Here is a 17,225-nt window from a genome sequence, read left to right on the forward strand (position 1 = left end):
GGTGATCTGATAATTATGATCGGCGGCGAGGAGGTCAGAGGAGAAGCAAGAAATTTGTTGACGTTAGAGTAGAAGGGTGTGAGTTTTTCAAGTGCCTTTCCAAATAACCCTATCTTAGATTTGTGATTCAATACAGAACTTCCCATTACACATCAGGAAAGATTTTACAAAATATATTATATTAATTGTAAGATTAACTTAAAACATACCCATAATCTCACACGTTGGAGATTTCTTACAAAACTAAACTTGAATAAGTTTTACTACGGAAGTGTGGCAGCTCAATCTTCAAAACGTCTAATTACTATATAAGTACATTTTCTTTCTTTCTCTCCAACCAACTTCTTCAATACATCTTTCACTAACATTCTACCAAACATTTATTCTCGAAAAGTTCAACCAACATTTGTTTATAAGCATTGAATGAACAATGAAACAAGAAAAGTTCCTCTCTAACATTAATTCCCATTATATACTCTTCATTGAAAAATTCTTCTCCAAGGGAGTTCTCTTAGAATATTTGAAGTTGGTCGTTCGATTTCTCTATCGCTTTCATAATATTTGCTCAGATCCATCGTTAGAAACAAATGATCAAACTGTACGTTTGAGCAATTGTTTTTTGTTTGTTTCATTTTCTTCTACACAATCGTTTATACAATCATACATGATTGTATATTAAAGCCCAAACGATCGATTAGTTATTTATATAAGATCGTGTAATGAAGCCTAAATGATAGTTTAGTTCTTCATACACAATCACGTAACAAAGCTAAACAATTCTTTGGATATTCATACACAATCACATAACAAAGTTCAAACAATTACTTATATAATGTTAAACGATCGTGTATGAAGAAATAAATGATCTTAGTTTTTTACTTTAGTCTGAATTACTCTTGATCATCTAGTGTAGGGTTCAAAGATTGTGTAATATTAATGGCCATGATCCAATCAGTCCTTCAAAAAATATGTTGGGGGTCAGACAAAAGGATTGAAGTCATGATATTACCTATTCCAAATTTGTGAGTTATATCTGCACCAAAGACTGGATGCCAAGAGTTAGGAATTTAGCGTGGCAAAGCGAGAAAAAGTACCTACTCCTAAGAGAATGAGGCGAGAAAGTAGGTGGCTGACATAGAAGTAGCTTTCGATGCTAACATGTTCAAAAGATTAGATTTCCTGTCTAAATTTGCTGTATAAAAAACTCCACCACCATTAAGAAAAATGTCCGGTCTGGGTCTGAATGGACCCAAGTGGGGCCCGACCCCATAGAGTGGTGGAAAGGTACTTCTTTCCACTGTCCGTAAAGTTTTTCTTCATCTTCTTCGGTCAATCTAAGAGTGAAAGCTTGAGGTTTGAGTGAAGAATATCCCATTTCCCACTTTCCTTAGCTTGTAATATCATTTCTATTCTTTCCATTCTTTGTATTTTTTTTTTGTAATGTATTTGTTCATATTGTACAGTGGCTGAAAGCCTATATTCTTTAATACATTGCATATTTATACCAGTTTCAATCCTCCATCTCTTTTCTGGTCATCCATCTTTGTATTGTTTGTCGTTTAAGATTTAAATAAGTTCTTGATAAGAAGGTTAGCTTATATTTCTTATCGTGTTAGTTGAGCTATTTTCATTACTTGGCTAGTGTATATTGCCAACTACATGAGAGGGCAAGTAGCAAGGATATGACTAACGCGTATAAGGAGGAGTTTGGAGACAAACTGCACCTTGGCGAGGTAACTTTCATCATTTGTATCCCGAAAGGAGAACAAATGTGGGTATTAGACGTCGGGAGGTTGTCACCCTTAAACAAGAAGCTTTATAAGTCTTGTAAGTGAAGCGTTCTAGATATAACTTCTGTAACGCAGCTTGGTCATTTGGATCCCGAGAGGTCAACAAGTGTGGAGTTTAAAGACACCGAGAGGTGCTCACCTTGATCACAAGCACGTTAACTAAGTTATATTGCATCAAGGATCTTTGTTTGCTTAATCGCTTGGTAATGCATAGATTTTCCTTCACCCATTTTATTTATACAAGTTAGCTCACAACTCCATTTTGTTGGGTTTTATTCATAAAACTCGTAGATAGTAAATATGATCCATTGACCGTTATTAATAAAGTGTTTTATTATTATAATTTTAATAAGTGTTATTGATTATATTATTAGTTTTGTCTTAATAACCTAAATCCAGTAAAATAACATTTTAAGCTGTTTGATGAATCTTGAACAGTATGTAGAGACATACGGGGATTAATGTTCAAGATCAGCTTAAAGGGTCTATAGTATATGGTTAAGGTTGGGTACCTTATTCTGGTAACACTATGGATACGACTCACTTTGTATTTGATACAAACACATTGATCCAATGTGTTCATGTATGCGACATGCGAGTGAGGTATCCTATGCAATGAGTTTGCATAAGACCAGACCACGAAATAGTAATCACTAGATGTAACTCCGTTAACTAGTTGAGTTTCTATTTTATTAGGATGACCTAGGTAACTTAGTCTTAATCTTAAGTGTATAATGAATTCCTGTTTGCGAGAGATTGTCTTTTGATTTGTACGGGTGAGAGTGGCCAGATTTCTGACTCAATATGCTTATCATTTTTGGGACAAGACCGAGTGGAGAGTTGGGAACATAATCACACAAGATGGAATTCACTCCTTCCCGACTTTAGGGTAAGTAGATAAGTGTTCCCTTAAATGGTGTCTCCGGGAATTGAACAAATGACCCTACCTTCTCTATAGCACGAGAAGGGTTTTTATTTAGTGGTTGGACCATAAACAGGTTGTTCATTAGAGGGGCACTGATATTTAAGGACTAGAAGTAGCCTAGGGGTAAAATAGTAATTTAACCCAGTTGGTGTTACAAACACTTGTGAAAGACTAACTTACATGTAATTGGTCTATATCCGTGGACACAAAAATATATCTACAGTGAGAAGAAGTCAGCTGTGAGTCTTTAGTGGAGTGTACTCACAGTTAACGAATATTGATTAATGTGGTTAATGAGTTTAGCCAATTAATCTCATATCGTTGTAGCTTATGATCTGTAGGTCCATTAGGTCCCCTTCCTAGCTGGTAAGGGGTAATGAGATTTATTTATATTGGTTGTAATTTGAAATGTTTAAATTTACTTTGGGAATTAATATAATGTATGGTGATACATTATAATATAAAGTTTATATTTTCATTAGACTTTAATATATAAATTTAATTTTTGGATATGATTCAAAATTAATTTATGAGAGAATAAAATATTTGAATAAGTTCAATTATTAATGTGATTTAGATTCATACTAAAATTATAGGTTAAAATTTAATGTGTATATGATACATATTAAAACTATAGGTTATGAGAGATTCATATTTGAATATGATTCAAATTTGGATTAAATTAAATATAAGATATTTAATTTAGAAATTAATTAATTGGAGAATTGATTAATAGTTTAATTTATTTTTATTTAATTAAATTTTATTTAATTAAATTAATTAAAATAAAACTATAGGTTATGTGAGAGATATTCATTTAAATATGATTTGAATGAAATATGATTTAATTAATTATTTATTTTAATATTAATATTAATTTAATATTTATTTATTAAATTAATAGGGAACGTGGGTGGTTTTCCCACGTTCCTACTTTTCTCTCAACTTCGACTGAAGAAGAGGGAGTTACTGGTACGATACATAGAAGTGAGTTCTGTGAATTTTTTCGTACCTCCCGTTCTCTTTGAAATTTTATTACTCTAAAAAATTTTCTCTTCCAATTTAGTTCCCACAAACCAACTTAATCTAGAGAATAGGAAAGTTTCCAAATGGTGGTGCTTCAAATTGGTGTTTAGTAGATTCAAAGACGTCAAAGATCGTGAGTTCTTCTCTCTATTTTTTTCTTGAAAACATGTTTAGCCATAATTAATTTTAATTTTACCAATGTATTGGTATTTTTAGGTTCCAATTAAAATTGGGTTAAGGTCTCTGTAATTGTTCCACTCTGCAAAGGGCTTTCATCCCTTCACATCTGTAACGCCCCAAAATTTCGAGGTAAATTTTATCATTTTATGTTAATTTTCGGGATTTAAAATTCTTTCGGTATTAATTTTTGGTTGGTTTAGAAGAGGAAAGAAAAAGAAATTGAAGGGTATGAATTTTTTTAATATAATATAGTATAAATTAATATAATAATAATATAATATAAATTATATTATTATTATTAATTATATTATTATTATTATTTTATTTTAATATATATATATATATATATATATATGTTATTTTTTTTAAAAAAACCCTAAACCTGCACGCCGCCCTCCGTGTTCTTTTTCTCCTTCTCCTTCTTCTTCAACTTTTTCTTTTTCTTCTCCACCCGACGCCACCACCGCCCCTCGCAAGCTTCTCCTTCTTTTCCGTCAGCGCCAGCATGCTGTCTCCGTCTCTGTCGTCGTCGTCCTCGCAACGCCCACGTCCGCAGCCGTGCCCCTAATCTCCGTCCGTGCACGGCCAGCCGTCGATAGGTTCCCCAAATCGATTGTCCGACCGTTCGCAAGCCGCCACCTCCGACGCTTTCTCTCTTCATCTCGTGCATCCGAGCAGGCCGTCGACTCTTCCGCCCCGACCATTGTCCGGCCACGTACGCCCAGTCGTCGCCAGTGCTGGTTCTTCATCTTCCACTTTCAAACCGGTTCGGGCTGCACACCCGACCCGAGCCATCCTTTCTTTCAATCCGAGCCACGAGCCGAGGATTGAGCTGAGCCGCGAGCCGAGGATCGAGCCGAGGATTGAGCCGAGCCGTGAGCCAAGGACTGAGCCGAGCCGCGAGCCGAGCCGCAAGCTGACCCAAGCCGAGCCGCCTTCAAGCCAAGCCGAACTCCCTGTTCACCGAGCCACCTATGCCTTTTTCCCTCCACATCGGGTCACGGTGAGCCTTCGGTAAGGATTATTTAGAGCGTTTCATAGTGTTGCTATAGTCGATTCTAGCTTAGATATTGGAATAAAACATGGAATTACCTTTCTTCCCTTGAAGGTGTTAGAGAGTTGACGTTCGAGTTCTCGGGCTTTACGGCAGGCTTAATTGGAGATAACTCTCCTTTACTCGGGTAAGTCGATGGATGTTGTTTAGAACAATTTAAAAGTGACTTTTACTAGTGTCATCGTTTAAATCCTTATGATTTCATTTAGGTGGATTCGTTAGGCGTGGACTCGATCAAGGGGCATAGCCAAGTTTCAGGTAAAGGATTTCTTACTACTGGACCTCGGATCGAGGCTGGAAACGTCGTAACCCACATGGAAATTATACGTTAGTAACGGTATTGAATGGATTGACGCACGTTTGACTAATACATATCACTTGTATGCTCTTAACTGATTAAAGGTAACGTGACCGTTAGTTGTAGCTTATGTGCTATCATATGTAATGAGTTGTTTACGGATAGACACCGATGCCCAGATGTTCTGTGAATTGTAGTTATGTTGGTAGGCTACGTTGTGAACTGGAATAGTATGTCGATGGACTATAAAGTCTTAATGTTATGTAAGTTGAAGTCTGTTGTCGGGATATTGGTTATGGAGTTATGTCGTGGAAGGATTAAGAGTCCGAGAACCTCTCGTGTACATTGAGTATATGCCGTTGAACTGTGCTATGAACTGAATATGATTGTCAGATATAATGTGGACGTTACGCATAACATAGATTACCTGGGGATACACTAGAGTTTGAACTGAGTCGAAGTATCGTCAGGTAACTTTACAAAGTGAGGATTTGACTGGTTGACTGGATTTAAAGAAATGTCACAATGATGTGTGAATTGGATATGCATATAGCAACTGAGGAGATAGTTGTTTAAACTTATATTGTCTGACTGGCTAAGTCTTTGACTGAACTGTCAGTTTGAACGTTATCGGGGTGTGACTGTTGTAAATGGTTAAGTATAGGCTGTGGAGTAACGGTTAGCTTCATCTATGGGGTAGTGTATCTTACTGATATGTGTATCGTTCGGGATCACTAGACTGATATGTGCATCATTCGGGATCACTAGACTGATATGTGCATCCTTCGGGATCACTAGACTGATATGTGCATCCTTCGGGATCACTAGACTGACATGTGTATCCTTCGGGATCACTAGACTGATATGTGCATCCTTCGGGATCACGAGACTGATGTGTGCGTTCTACGGAATCACTAGACTGTTTATGTAGGGTACCCCTGAATAGAAAGTTAACTATTATTACCCTAACGGGCCCAGTAGTGGGTCCCTTACTGGGTATATCTTATACTCACCCTTTTTCTCTTCAACTTTTCAGGTAAGGGTACAACGAGGGGCAGACCGACGGGGGGCAAGAAGGATGCGTGAAGGCCATATAGACGCGTCTGGTTTTCTTTATGCTTCCGCTGATGTATTTTGTTACTCGCTATTTTCATTGTCTGATCAAGTCATGGTTAGAACGTTTGGTTTGTGGTTTGTGTTTGATGATTTGAGCACTATATTTTGAAACTCTCGGGAATGTGATTTAAAATAGGGTCCAAAATTGCTTTTGTGATATTTTAAACGTTTTTAATGAATTGTAACCAGTCTTTTATGAGCTTGTGTGTTTTACTATCGAGTCTTAAGACTACGTAGTGACCTTAACTTAGTCCGAAAAGTTGGGTCGTTACAACATCTCACATCCATCTTAATTCCCCTTTACAGATTCTTTATTATCCAGTGTATATAAGTAGATATAGTTTAAACTTACACTCACTTACACGTCGGAAAAGTTTTATCAGTATTGACGACGCTTTATATTGCGTCGGCATAAAGGTATTCCTGACGCTCTATATTGTGTCGACATAAGAGACGTCGAGAGAGGTATTCTCGATGCTGTATTGGTCATATGTCGAGAATTCGTCTCCCGATGCGTTTCTTTCGACGTGCGTCCCGATGCAGTGAAGGACGTTGGTAATAGGTATCCCGACGTTTTTTTAGCTTCTTCCGATGTCTTGATGCATTGGGAGTCCTTCGTTCTCTTATAGTGATCACTGCAACTTGACAAAAGAGTGTGGTAAATGCTTGAGCTAAGAAAAGAGTACAAAGATATAATTAAATATGCAGAATGGCTCTATGAGGTGATTATGTGGAATGTGGGATGCATACGGTACGATATAAATACAACAAAAGAATTGCAGAGAAATTGATTTGATGTAAAAGGTGTCTTATTAATAGTATTGTATAATATTATTCATACCACCCGATTCGACGAAATGAATTTAATGCATTACGACAATCTTTTTTTGAATCAAAGGCGTTGGGGAAAAGATTCCACTCACTAGGCACTTCTATCTAACCTTTCAATGTTTTGTTTTACCCTCTCCCCCCAGGTAACTAAGGACATCCTAAGTTGAATTTGCAGCCTTGTTCTACTGCTTTGCCCTTGTAGTCACATCATTTTGTTAGTCACTACTATTACCTTGCATAACATGTAGGAGCTAGGCGAGAAGAGTTGAGTCGTTGTTTCGAGTCTATGCTTAGTTCTTTTTGAAAGACTTGTGTAGAGTCTCGTTTCATGCAAGTTCAAATTTCGTGTTTAATGGTGCTTACATTTATTTTTGCTTGTTAGGTGTTCAACGTCTTATCTCATGGGAGTTATCGTTGAGTATTTAGGCGGCACGCCTCCACTTGGTCACATAAAGTGGCATTTGAAGTACGGTGTGACATTAGGGGTGTACCTATGGATCACATGCACAACTAGAGGTCAACTATACTGTGTTCCAACAGGATCACTCACATGATTAAGGTTGTACATACGTATCAGAAACATGTTTAGGAGTGTGTACTTATGACCACTCACACGACTAGGGGTGTTCCTACGGAATCACTTGCATGATTAGGAGTGTTCGTACGATTTCACTCGCTGTATGCTTCATTGGATACCCAACATTATTATTATGTTCATAAAGGGAAGTTAACAAATCATCTAGCATGACTAGTAGTGGGTCTCTTAATGAGTATATTTTATACTCACCATTTTTTATATTTAATATTTCAGAAAAAAAGATAGAGGATTTGGAAAGCTGGCAAGCGACAGGAGAGGCCTGTGACATGCCATATGAGGACCTCGTTTTGCTTTTGTATTTTCTATTTATCAGTTTTTCAATATTTTGATTTTTAGACACTTTATTTAGAGTTTTATCTTATCTATTTATTTTTGTTTTCTTTAAATTTGTTAGAACCTGTGGGTCATGTTTTCACAATATTTTACTTAATTTACAAATTTTATGTCTTTCTAACATTCATTTGATAATAATTTGATAAGAATTTTAGTTTCTCTCTTTTAAGAAAGTATCTCTTGGTATTTGTCTTTTGAATAATGACCTTATTTATTTAAAAAACTTGGGTCATTACATTTATGAACACCGAAAAGTATAGCCTATTGGATGAATACATTATTCATTACTTTTAAATGTATAATTTAAATTTTTATTATTAATAGTTAATAGTTTAATTACTTATTTATTTTATTATTTTTAGTAATTAATTAAAATAATTTAACTTTTTATATAAAAACTACCAAAGTGATTAAATAATATAATGTAGAAAGATTTTCAAATATAACAAAATGAACCAAAATTTAATAGAATATAGCAAAATTTCATATATATGACAAATGGACACTAATATGTTTATCTCCATATCAATTATTGAGAAGACATTGTATTTTGTAAATATTTTTAACAAGTTTGTCATTCATAATAATTTTTGAATAATATAATGATATACTTAATTTATGACACCATCAAAAGTTGTCTTACATCTAATTAAGTAATTATTTAATTTTGATTTCAATATACAAAATTAGTAAATAAAACAGGTAATTGCAAACATTAATTATGGTGTGTATTCACATAAATCCAAATATGTAAAGTTCCAAATATTTAATTTGGGAGAAGGGTTGATTTATGGAAGAGTTAGTGCTATGATAAAACTAGTTTTATCATAACCGAATGGTTTAGAAATGTAGTTTTATGATAAGAGGTGTTTGGGGAAAGAGTTGTGATAGTGTTATGAATAAGATGTGTTTAGGAGAAGGGTTATGTTGTAACGACCCAACTCCTTATACTGAATCGAAGTCATTACTAAATATAGAACAAGTGGTTTAAGTCATAAAATTTATTAAAAACACATAAGGTTTGAGAAATTTTTATTTATGAAAATTCAAACAAGGTAGTTATGCAAAAATGAAATTCGTTCTAAAGTCCTACTCGGGCCCTATCTACAAAAAAAAAAAATGGTAAATAGTGAAGAATACTCAAACTTGGGTACTAAAGTCAAAAACAAGGATAAGCGGAAGCGGAAATCCCTATGGCTCGCCACGGTCACTTCTGGTCGCTCGCCAGCTTGCCTTTGCCCTTGCCTCGTCCTCTACCTGAAAACATGACATGAAAAGAGTGAGTATAAAATACTCAGTAAGGGACCCACTACTAGCCCACTAGGTGCCTGTTAGCTTCCTGTCAGAGTCCTGTAACTGGTACCCAATCTCTGGCACGTTCCCGAACACGTGCAACATGCGCTCCCGTAGGAACGTAACTCTGGTCTTCGGTGCCCCGGGGGACGCCTAGGACAATCGGGATGCGAGGACCCCGTCGAGTCACTCGAGTCATATCTATATCCATGCTAGATTGGTGTCCCGTCGGACCGCACAGTCCTAAATAGGTGGTGATCCCGAAGGACACCCATGCAGGTACGACTCTAACAGGTTAAGCTAACAGGTACCCTAATCGCAGTATGCATACACATGGCATCATCATATAACATAACAGATAAATCATCATTACACTCTCCATCTCGACACCGTCGTACAGCCATAACAGTTCTTTTCATCACAACATCATGCTATAATATAACCGTATCACCAATCGCACCATACTATCATTAATTTCATGCATCGTACAGTCTAGTCCTCAACATGCACAATTGAAGGTATACGTGACCTCATAATTCTAAACATGGAGCTAGTAGTAGAAATCTCTTACCTGGAGATTTACTTGACGAGTCCTAACCGCGAGGCAGTATGCTTTCCAAGCGACGAGGTCCTAACTGTTTAATATGCCAAAATTCGTAATTAGGTCACCAACGACTAACGGTTCAAGACTCATTTGAAATGACTTACCCTAGAAGGAGGTTGCAGTGCTCGAGCCCCTACTGAAGAAATCCCGCGCTGCAGCAATTACTTGGTCCACGACGTCCCTTAAGGAAATAATTTAATTTAGTCCCGAATTAAATTACTTAGCGTCCGAAACATTGAGTCTTACCGGGTAATGCCACAATAATTAATTTAATTACCAAAATTTAGGTGGATGGAGCCAAATTAGTCTTGGCGGCTCGGCTGGAAAAGGACAGGGACCGGCTCGGCTTGGAGGTTGAAGATCGGCTCGGCTCGCGGCGCAAACAGGCGCGGCTCGTGGTGCAGACAGGCGCGGCTCGGCTTGGTACAGCGGCTACGCACGTGCGGCTCGCACGCGGGCGCTGCTCGGCTCGCGGGTGCACGCGGCTCGGGTTCTGGGTCGGAGGCACGCGGCGCGGGCCGGGCCTCGGGTTACGGAGCGGACTTCGGCCGGGTCGGGTCCTCACGCGACGAGGCGCTGGTTTTCGGATCCGGGTGGCGCGACGGCTGCGGGTGGTCCGGCTACACCACGGCTTTGCTCGACGATGGCTGCAGACGGACGCTCGGCTGCGCTGCGTCGGATCGACGCGGCGCGACGCGGTTGACTGACGGATCGGCTGCGGATCGCGAAGGGTGACGCGGCTCGGCTTCGGGCGACGGTTGCGAGAGGCGGCTGCTCCGGCAGACGCTCGACGTGCGCGGATCGGCTTGGACGATTCTTCCGACGCGGCTGGAAGCTCGGCGACGGCTCGGTTTTTGACTGCAGACTTGGCTGCGCTGCTGAACAAAGAGGGGGGGCTTGGCGGCTCAGGTTCGCGGCGGCGGCGGCGGCGTGCGGCGGCTAGGGTTTGATAAATAATAATTTGTTTTTTTTCTTCTTCTCTTTTCTTTTCTCCTCTTTCTTTCTTTGATTTTTTTTTCTGTTCTTCTTTACGCACGAGCCCCAAGGCTTTTTATAAGACAATAACTCTTTTCTTTTCCTTTTAAATAACCCAAATCAACCACCTCCTCTCTCTCTCCAAATCTCACCAAAATCAACCAATCTTTAGTTTAATAAAACTTCCCCAATTATTTCCAAATAATAAAAAAATACTTATTATCTTAAACAAAAAAAAAAAAAGATTCCAAACCTTAATTAATCGAAATTTCAAAATGATAAGGTTCTTCCAATAAATTTGAATTTCCCATAACCACACTTAAATATTAATGACAATGAACAAAAAAAATCGAATTTGTTGGACGTTACATATGTGAGAAGGGTTATGGAGATTTTATGATAAGATGTGTTTGGGGGAAGGGTTAGGTGGGTGGGTTTATGTGGAATTTATGATAAAATTTATTTGTGAAAAGTGTTATATGGGTTGGGTTAATAAATTTTTTTTATGTAGTATAATATTTTTTAAATGAGATTGTAAATATGATAAAAAAATTCTTATTGCATACTTTTTTACAAAAGCGTCGAACCCGTCTTATTGCAAATAATTTATTCTATATGTAATGTTATTAAATTAGTAAAGACAGTTGTCCAATTTTTGATTAATTTCTGAACATATTGTGAAAAATTTATTAAAATTGATTTTTTAGAAATACAAATTAATTATTTCCTATTTGTAATTAGCGATAGCGACGTCCTCCTATTTTGAACATATATAATTACGTGGTATAACGCCTGGTTGAAATTGTTACTATTTTCCTTAATTTTAAATAAACATTATGAACGGAATTGAACGGATGTAGAAAGGACAAAAAAAAAAAACATATGCATAAACAACTCAAGTACATAAGGAAAAAAATAGTTGTCTGCAATAGAAAAAGAAATAACAGTCAATATCATAGAGATCAAAGTGAAGTAAGCAAATAAGAAGCAAGCCAGGTCAGTTCAAACATAAACTATCTCGTCATGTCTCGTAGGAGGACTCTACAAAAGCCCTACCTCTCATCTTCAGGCATGAGTATGAAACCACGCAGGTTGTCCATACGAGACAAAAGGTGCCTTTGCAACAACGCCCTATCCAAACTTGTTAGTTCCGACATCTCACACAATATGCAAAAGAATTTCGTGCGCACATGGTTGTCATTGGCAAGGTTGCATGTAAGCCATTCCGCAATCATCCTGAGTTGGTCGTTCGTTTGGTCAAGCGCTAAATGTATGCCTTCAACTCCACCTCTCGCTGGCTTCCCCTTTTCCTCTTGGATCCATTTGATCCGGCCCTATCCTCTGAAGTGCGAGAAGGTTGTGATGCGCGTACATCGTCCTACGACATGTCAATCCTCTGGCTATACATGGGTGGAAACTCCTCGTTCCCATCCGACATGTCAAACCCCTCATACCCTCCAGGCTCGTTAAACGCCATGTCGGCGAATGTCTCAGCGAAACGACCCGTCGCCCTATCGCGACCGAACACATATACAAGTTTTTCGTGGGAGAGGACGTGCAAGAACATTGCTATTATTTCCTCAACATCGACAATCTCGGTCGACGAAAGACCAGCTACATTTCTAAGTAAATGGCATAGAATTGCGAATGTTCGCTTGTCTATCCACGTGTTCTGCCGACACACAAGTTCTGACTCGTGTATCATACGAAAGTACGCAGTTGTCTAATTCTATGGCATGTATTGGACGGTGTATGTGGGAGACGCTTATTGTCATTCATTAGTAGCTCCAACATTAGTAACATCTAACGTTGGGCCAGCGTGAACGCAATTAGGACTCCAAGAAGTGTGTTGATCCATTACAAAGTACGTAAAGTTTCCTAAAGAATATGTACTAAGTGAATTAGTAGAATATGGATATACATTGTGCAAAAAATCCCACATGAAAGCTTCTTATGCACTTACCAAACTTAGTAATTTGTTAAAAAACCCGTATTTACTATGAGATATTTGTCATGTATGAAATAATAAAAATAATTTGATTAAAAGCTTATCTACAAACGGTTATGAATTTTATTGAAAGTTTATCTAACTGCAAAATTGTTGGAATATATTCAAAATTTTCCATTTTACTTCGTTTGTGTAACATAAAACAAAAAACATGAAATTGTAAGTACAATTTAATGTGTGATAGATATTATAGAAATAGTAAGTGAGAGAAGTACGTACTTGTGAAAACAGTATTTTAAAAATACTATGTTTGAATATTGTATGTGTCATAGTGAATACAAATTTTAGTTTATTAAACACATTTTTTGAAATTGTAAGTACAGTGTATTCAATGACATATACTTAATTTAATGACCATCTAAACTTATGATCATATTTAAAGAACACTACTAATTATGAAGTTAAAAAATTATTTGTATTACTTAGAATGATTGTTCTCCGTGACACAAATTGTAAAGTTACCAATCCTATAACAGTGAATGAAAATCCCGTGTTAACCTATTCTTCTTATGATATGGTAGTACAAAAGTTTTTATATTTTTTTAAATAGGAGTTGTTGTGAATTAATTGGATAGTTATAGTAATGGAAATGAAGACATTGGTATGGTAATTTTTGAAAAACAAAATGTGTTGCACGTGAAAGTTTAAAATAAACATAAATTTAAAACATACACTGAAAGAAAAATAATAGTAATTCATTATATAATTGAAATGTCCATCAAAATAATTTATTACAAAACAAATACTGTGTAGTCTGTAAAAAGGCCTTAACTACATAATTTAAATTGTAATTAAATAAATAAAAACATCATGCAACTTTAATGTACATATGGCTAAGCCATAATACCTCTTATAAGGGAGGGATCACTACAAGAGACGTGGGTACTCCCGACGCACAAATACGTCGGCGAAAATGCAAAGTACGTCGGGAAAGGATATCCTGACGTACAAAATGGCGTCGGGAAGAACGTCGGGAGAAATGCGTCGCGAGAGGCTTTCCCGACGCCGTGTATGCCGACGCATCTCCCGACGCCGTTTCTCCCGACGTTCCTGTTTTCCGACATTTTTTTCCCGACGTAATGAACGTCGGGAAATATTTTTTATATATTTTTTTAAATATTTTATTTTTACTTTTTTCCTTATAATATTTTGCTCAAACATTCACAATGATGTTCTGATTGCTCAAAAAAATTTTGCGACGTTTTGGATTAAATTAAAATAAATTAATAAATATACAAACACAAATTAAAAAAATAGAATTAAAATTAATAATACGAATAAGTTGACTACAAGAAAATATAGTTCTCAATATAGAAAAAACATAAACATAAGACCCAATCTCCCAACGAGGTGCGTATGCGCGTCATTCTACACCTTCGGTCCTAAAAATGGTATAAAAATAACTAAGTTTAATACATAATCATATATTGCAAAAACTTAAGAATAATAGAGACATATACGACGTACCGCAGAGCTAGGGATCATGTGGTGGTCCCTGTTGTGCACGAGTTAGGTCTTCAATCATCTTTTTCATAGCTTCCACTTGTGAAGCTAATGCTTGGTGATTTCTATCTTGTACTTTAATCCGTTCCAAAGCTTCATGAAGTTTAGCTTGTAATTCAATCTCTTTTTGTGTGGACTGCGAACAAGATGTCGACGAACTGCTTGCACTTGCTGTTCTGCGGGCCTTCGGCTTGGGTCCCCAACCAAGGCCTTTTGAGTAGCCTGGTCGTCTACCCAACACCTGATCGCATATCTCATCCTCAGAGAGTGGCTGACTACCCTCTGGGGTAGGCTGGGATTGGAGTTCCAGCATTTGATTCTGCAACAAATTTAAAAATTATGTTAGGTAACGCGCAAAAATATATAATAAAAGTGGATAATTAATAAGGGTATAACTTACATGCGCATCCTCGGCGGCCTGCGACACGAATGTCCCAGCTCGAACGTGTGTTTCCCGGAATAATTCCACACGATCGACCGACTGCCCTCTTCTTTCAGCGAGCTCATACTGTCGTTGTAGAAACGACTTGGACCCGCTACTATGATTGTAAGGCTGCTTCTGTCTAGCAGCCTTGTTTGTCCGTGATTGCTCCTGCATTAAAACAATTATATTGTTTATTTCTTATACATATTAAAACTTGTTATCATAATTAATCATGACAAATACCTGGAATGCACGGCTGATATAATGGTCGCAGAGGAAGTGCCAATCCTCATCACGTCCAACCAATGCGTTTGGTGGGTTGGCACGAGCCTCCTCCGGGTCGCTGTACTTTTTGAAATGTCTATGACAGTCGGCCCGGAACTCTTTAAAGGTCGTGAGCATCTGATGCTCAACAAACCTGTTCATTGCTTGATCATTGAAATCAAGCACAAACAATCGCTGCACATTACAAACATAACATATTAGATTGGTTAAAGTTAGATATGTTTCAAATGAAATCATATATAAATGTGTTATGCATTTAATTACCTGGAGGTCGCCCTTGACGACCTCAATGTATTCTCTCCCAACATCCGCCCACTTAAGACAGCAGACGGAAAATGTCTTTAGCACGCACACGCCTATCGCTTGGCTGAAGCGAACGACGTGTGGAGAAATAGGCTTCTCCGCTCCAGGGGCGATCGTCATCGGAATGCTTCAAAATATCTTCGCATCCTACAAACCCGTCCAAACTACAAAGGCTACCATAACTGCAGGATAGCCAACACAACCTAATTATTAACAACAAAATACTTCAAGCTATCCTAACTACCACCCCTTGATACCAGCAAATTCAAAACAAAAAAGGCTACCATAACTGCAGGATAGCCATCCCAAACATAAACAAATTCAAAACAAAAAAGGCTACCATAACTGCAAGATAGCCATCCCAAACATAAACAAATTCAAAACAAAAAAGACTACCATAACTGCAGGATAGCCAAAACAAATCTTAACACACATATTACATTCCCAATTCAATTTAACTATTAACTCCCCCCCCCCCCCCCCAATTTCAATTTTCAATTTAACTTAAACCCCCTCCCTCCAATTCAATTTTAAATTTATCTATACATCCCCCTAATTCAATTTAACTATTAACTCCACCCCCCCCCCCCCCCCCCCCCCCAATTTCAATTTTGAATTTAACTTAAACCCCCTCCCTCCAATTCAATTTTAAATTTAACTATACATCCCCCTAATTCAATTTAACTATTAACCCCCCCCTCCCCTCCAATTTCAATTTTCAATTTTCAATTCAAATATAAACCCCCCTCCCAATTCAATTTTCAATTTAACAATAAACTCCCTCTCCCAATTCAATCCCCATTCAATTTTATTCAATTTTATTCAATTTTCTAAAACAAAAGTCCTAAACCATTCAAATTTCAAATTTCAAATTTCAATTCAACCACAAATTACACACACTCTATACAAAAATACATTTAACAAACAAAAATCTATTCCAAAAGAAAATCCTAAACTAATTTCCATAAAAAAAAACTCTAAAACATAAACTTAAACTAAATAAATTTACATATTTCACTTACCTAAAGTGGCAGACGGCGACGAGGAACAACGGCGAGGGCGGTCGGCGACGGACGGCGGCGGAACAAAAGGATTATGCACGGCAGCGACTTCTTCTTCTTCTCCTTTCTTTTTCTCCTCCTCTCGGTTTCGGTTCTGTGAATACAGAATTGAAACGAATTTAAAGGGGATTTCCCGACGCAGTGACGTGGCGTCGGGAAATCCCTCAAAATGCATCGGGAAAAGGGGAATTCTCGACGCTCATTAAACCCATTTTCCCGACGTTTCACGCGGCGTCGGGAAAAACCCCTATTCCCGACGCCGCTCCCGACGCACTGTTCACGGCGTCGGGAAAAAACCCCTTTTCCCGACGTATTCTTGCCGACACCTTCGTGGTGGGTCGGGAAAGATGGTTTTCCCGACGCAGCTCCTGACGCGTTGTTGAGGACGTCGGGAAAGCCCTTATTCCCGACGTTCTTTATGCCGACGTGCTTTTCGGCGTCGGGAATGCTCCATTTTCTTGTAGTGGATGACCGCAGCGTTCTGAAAAAAAAAAGATTTAACAAGTTAGGATACAAGTAAGGCCACAACTTTGACACGTTCTTCAAATGCAACATAATTGAACAAAAATAGAAGAGAAACGAAAGGATTGCATACCTTGTACGTAGAAGTACTGACCA

General features: G+C 37.7%; 1 protein-coding gene across 1 annotated transcript; it reads right to left on the minus strand.

Moving 5' to 3' along the window:
• Nucleotides 1-14,276: 14,276 nt before the first annotated feature.
• LOC127148183 (uncharacterized) lies at nucleotides 14,277-15,568 on the minus strand. The gene is made up of 5 exons (XM_051081331.1): nucleotides 15,508-15,568; nucleotides 15,202-15,417; nucleotides 14,935-15,126; nucleotides 14,499-14,853; nucleotides 14,277-14,413 (listed from the first exon to the last, which is right to left on the minus strand). The coding sequence occupies exons 2-4, from the start codon at nucleotides 15,382-15,384 to the stop codon at nucleotides 14,506-14,508; spliced, it is 723 nt and encodes a 240-aa protein (XP_050937288.1). The 5' UTR covers nucleotides 15,385-15,417; nucleotides 15,508-15,568; the 3' UTR covers nucleotides 14,277-14,413; nucleotides 14,499-14,505.
• Nucleotides 15,569-17,225: the final 1,657 nt, after the last annotated feature.

Source organism: Cucumis melo, chromosome 1 (assembly GCF_025177605.1).
Source record: "Cucumis melo cultivar AY chromosome 1, USDA_Cmelo_AY_1.0, whole genome shotgun sequence".
Taxonomy (NCBI): domain Eukaryota; kingdom Viridiplantae; phylum Streptophyta; class Magnoliopsida; order Cucurbitales; family Cucurbitaceae; genus Cucumis; species Cucumis melo.

Bases quoted from the DNA above. Each gene is read 5' to 3' on its own strand.
- LOC127148183 (XM_051081331.1), bottom strand. From the start codon at position 15,384: ATGAACAGGTTTGTTGAGCATCAGATGCTCACGACCTTTAAAGAGTTC. The intron at 15,127-15,201 runs GTATTTGTCATG...GTTTTAATGCAG, and splicing joins ATATCAGCCGTGCATTCCAG to GAGCAATCACGGACAAACAA. The intron at 14,854-14,934 runs GTAAGTTATACC...AATTTGTTGCAG, and splicing joins AGGCCGCCGAGGATGCGCAT to AATCAAATGCTGGAACTCCA.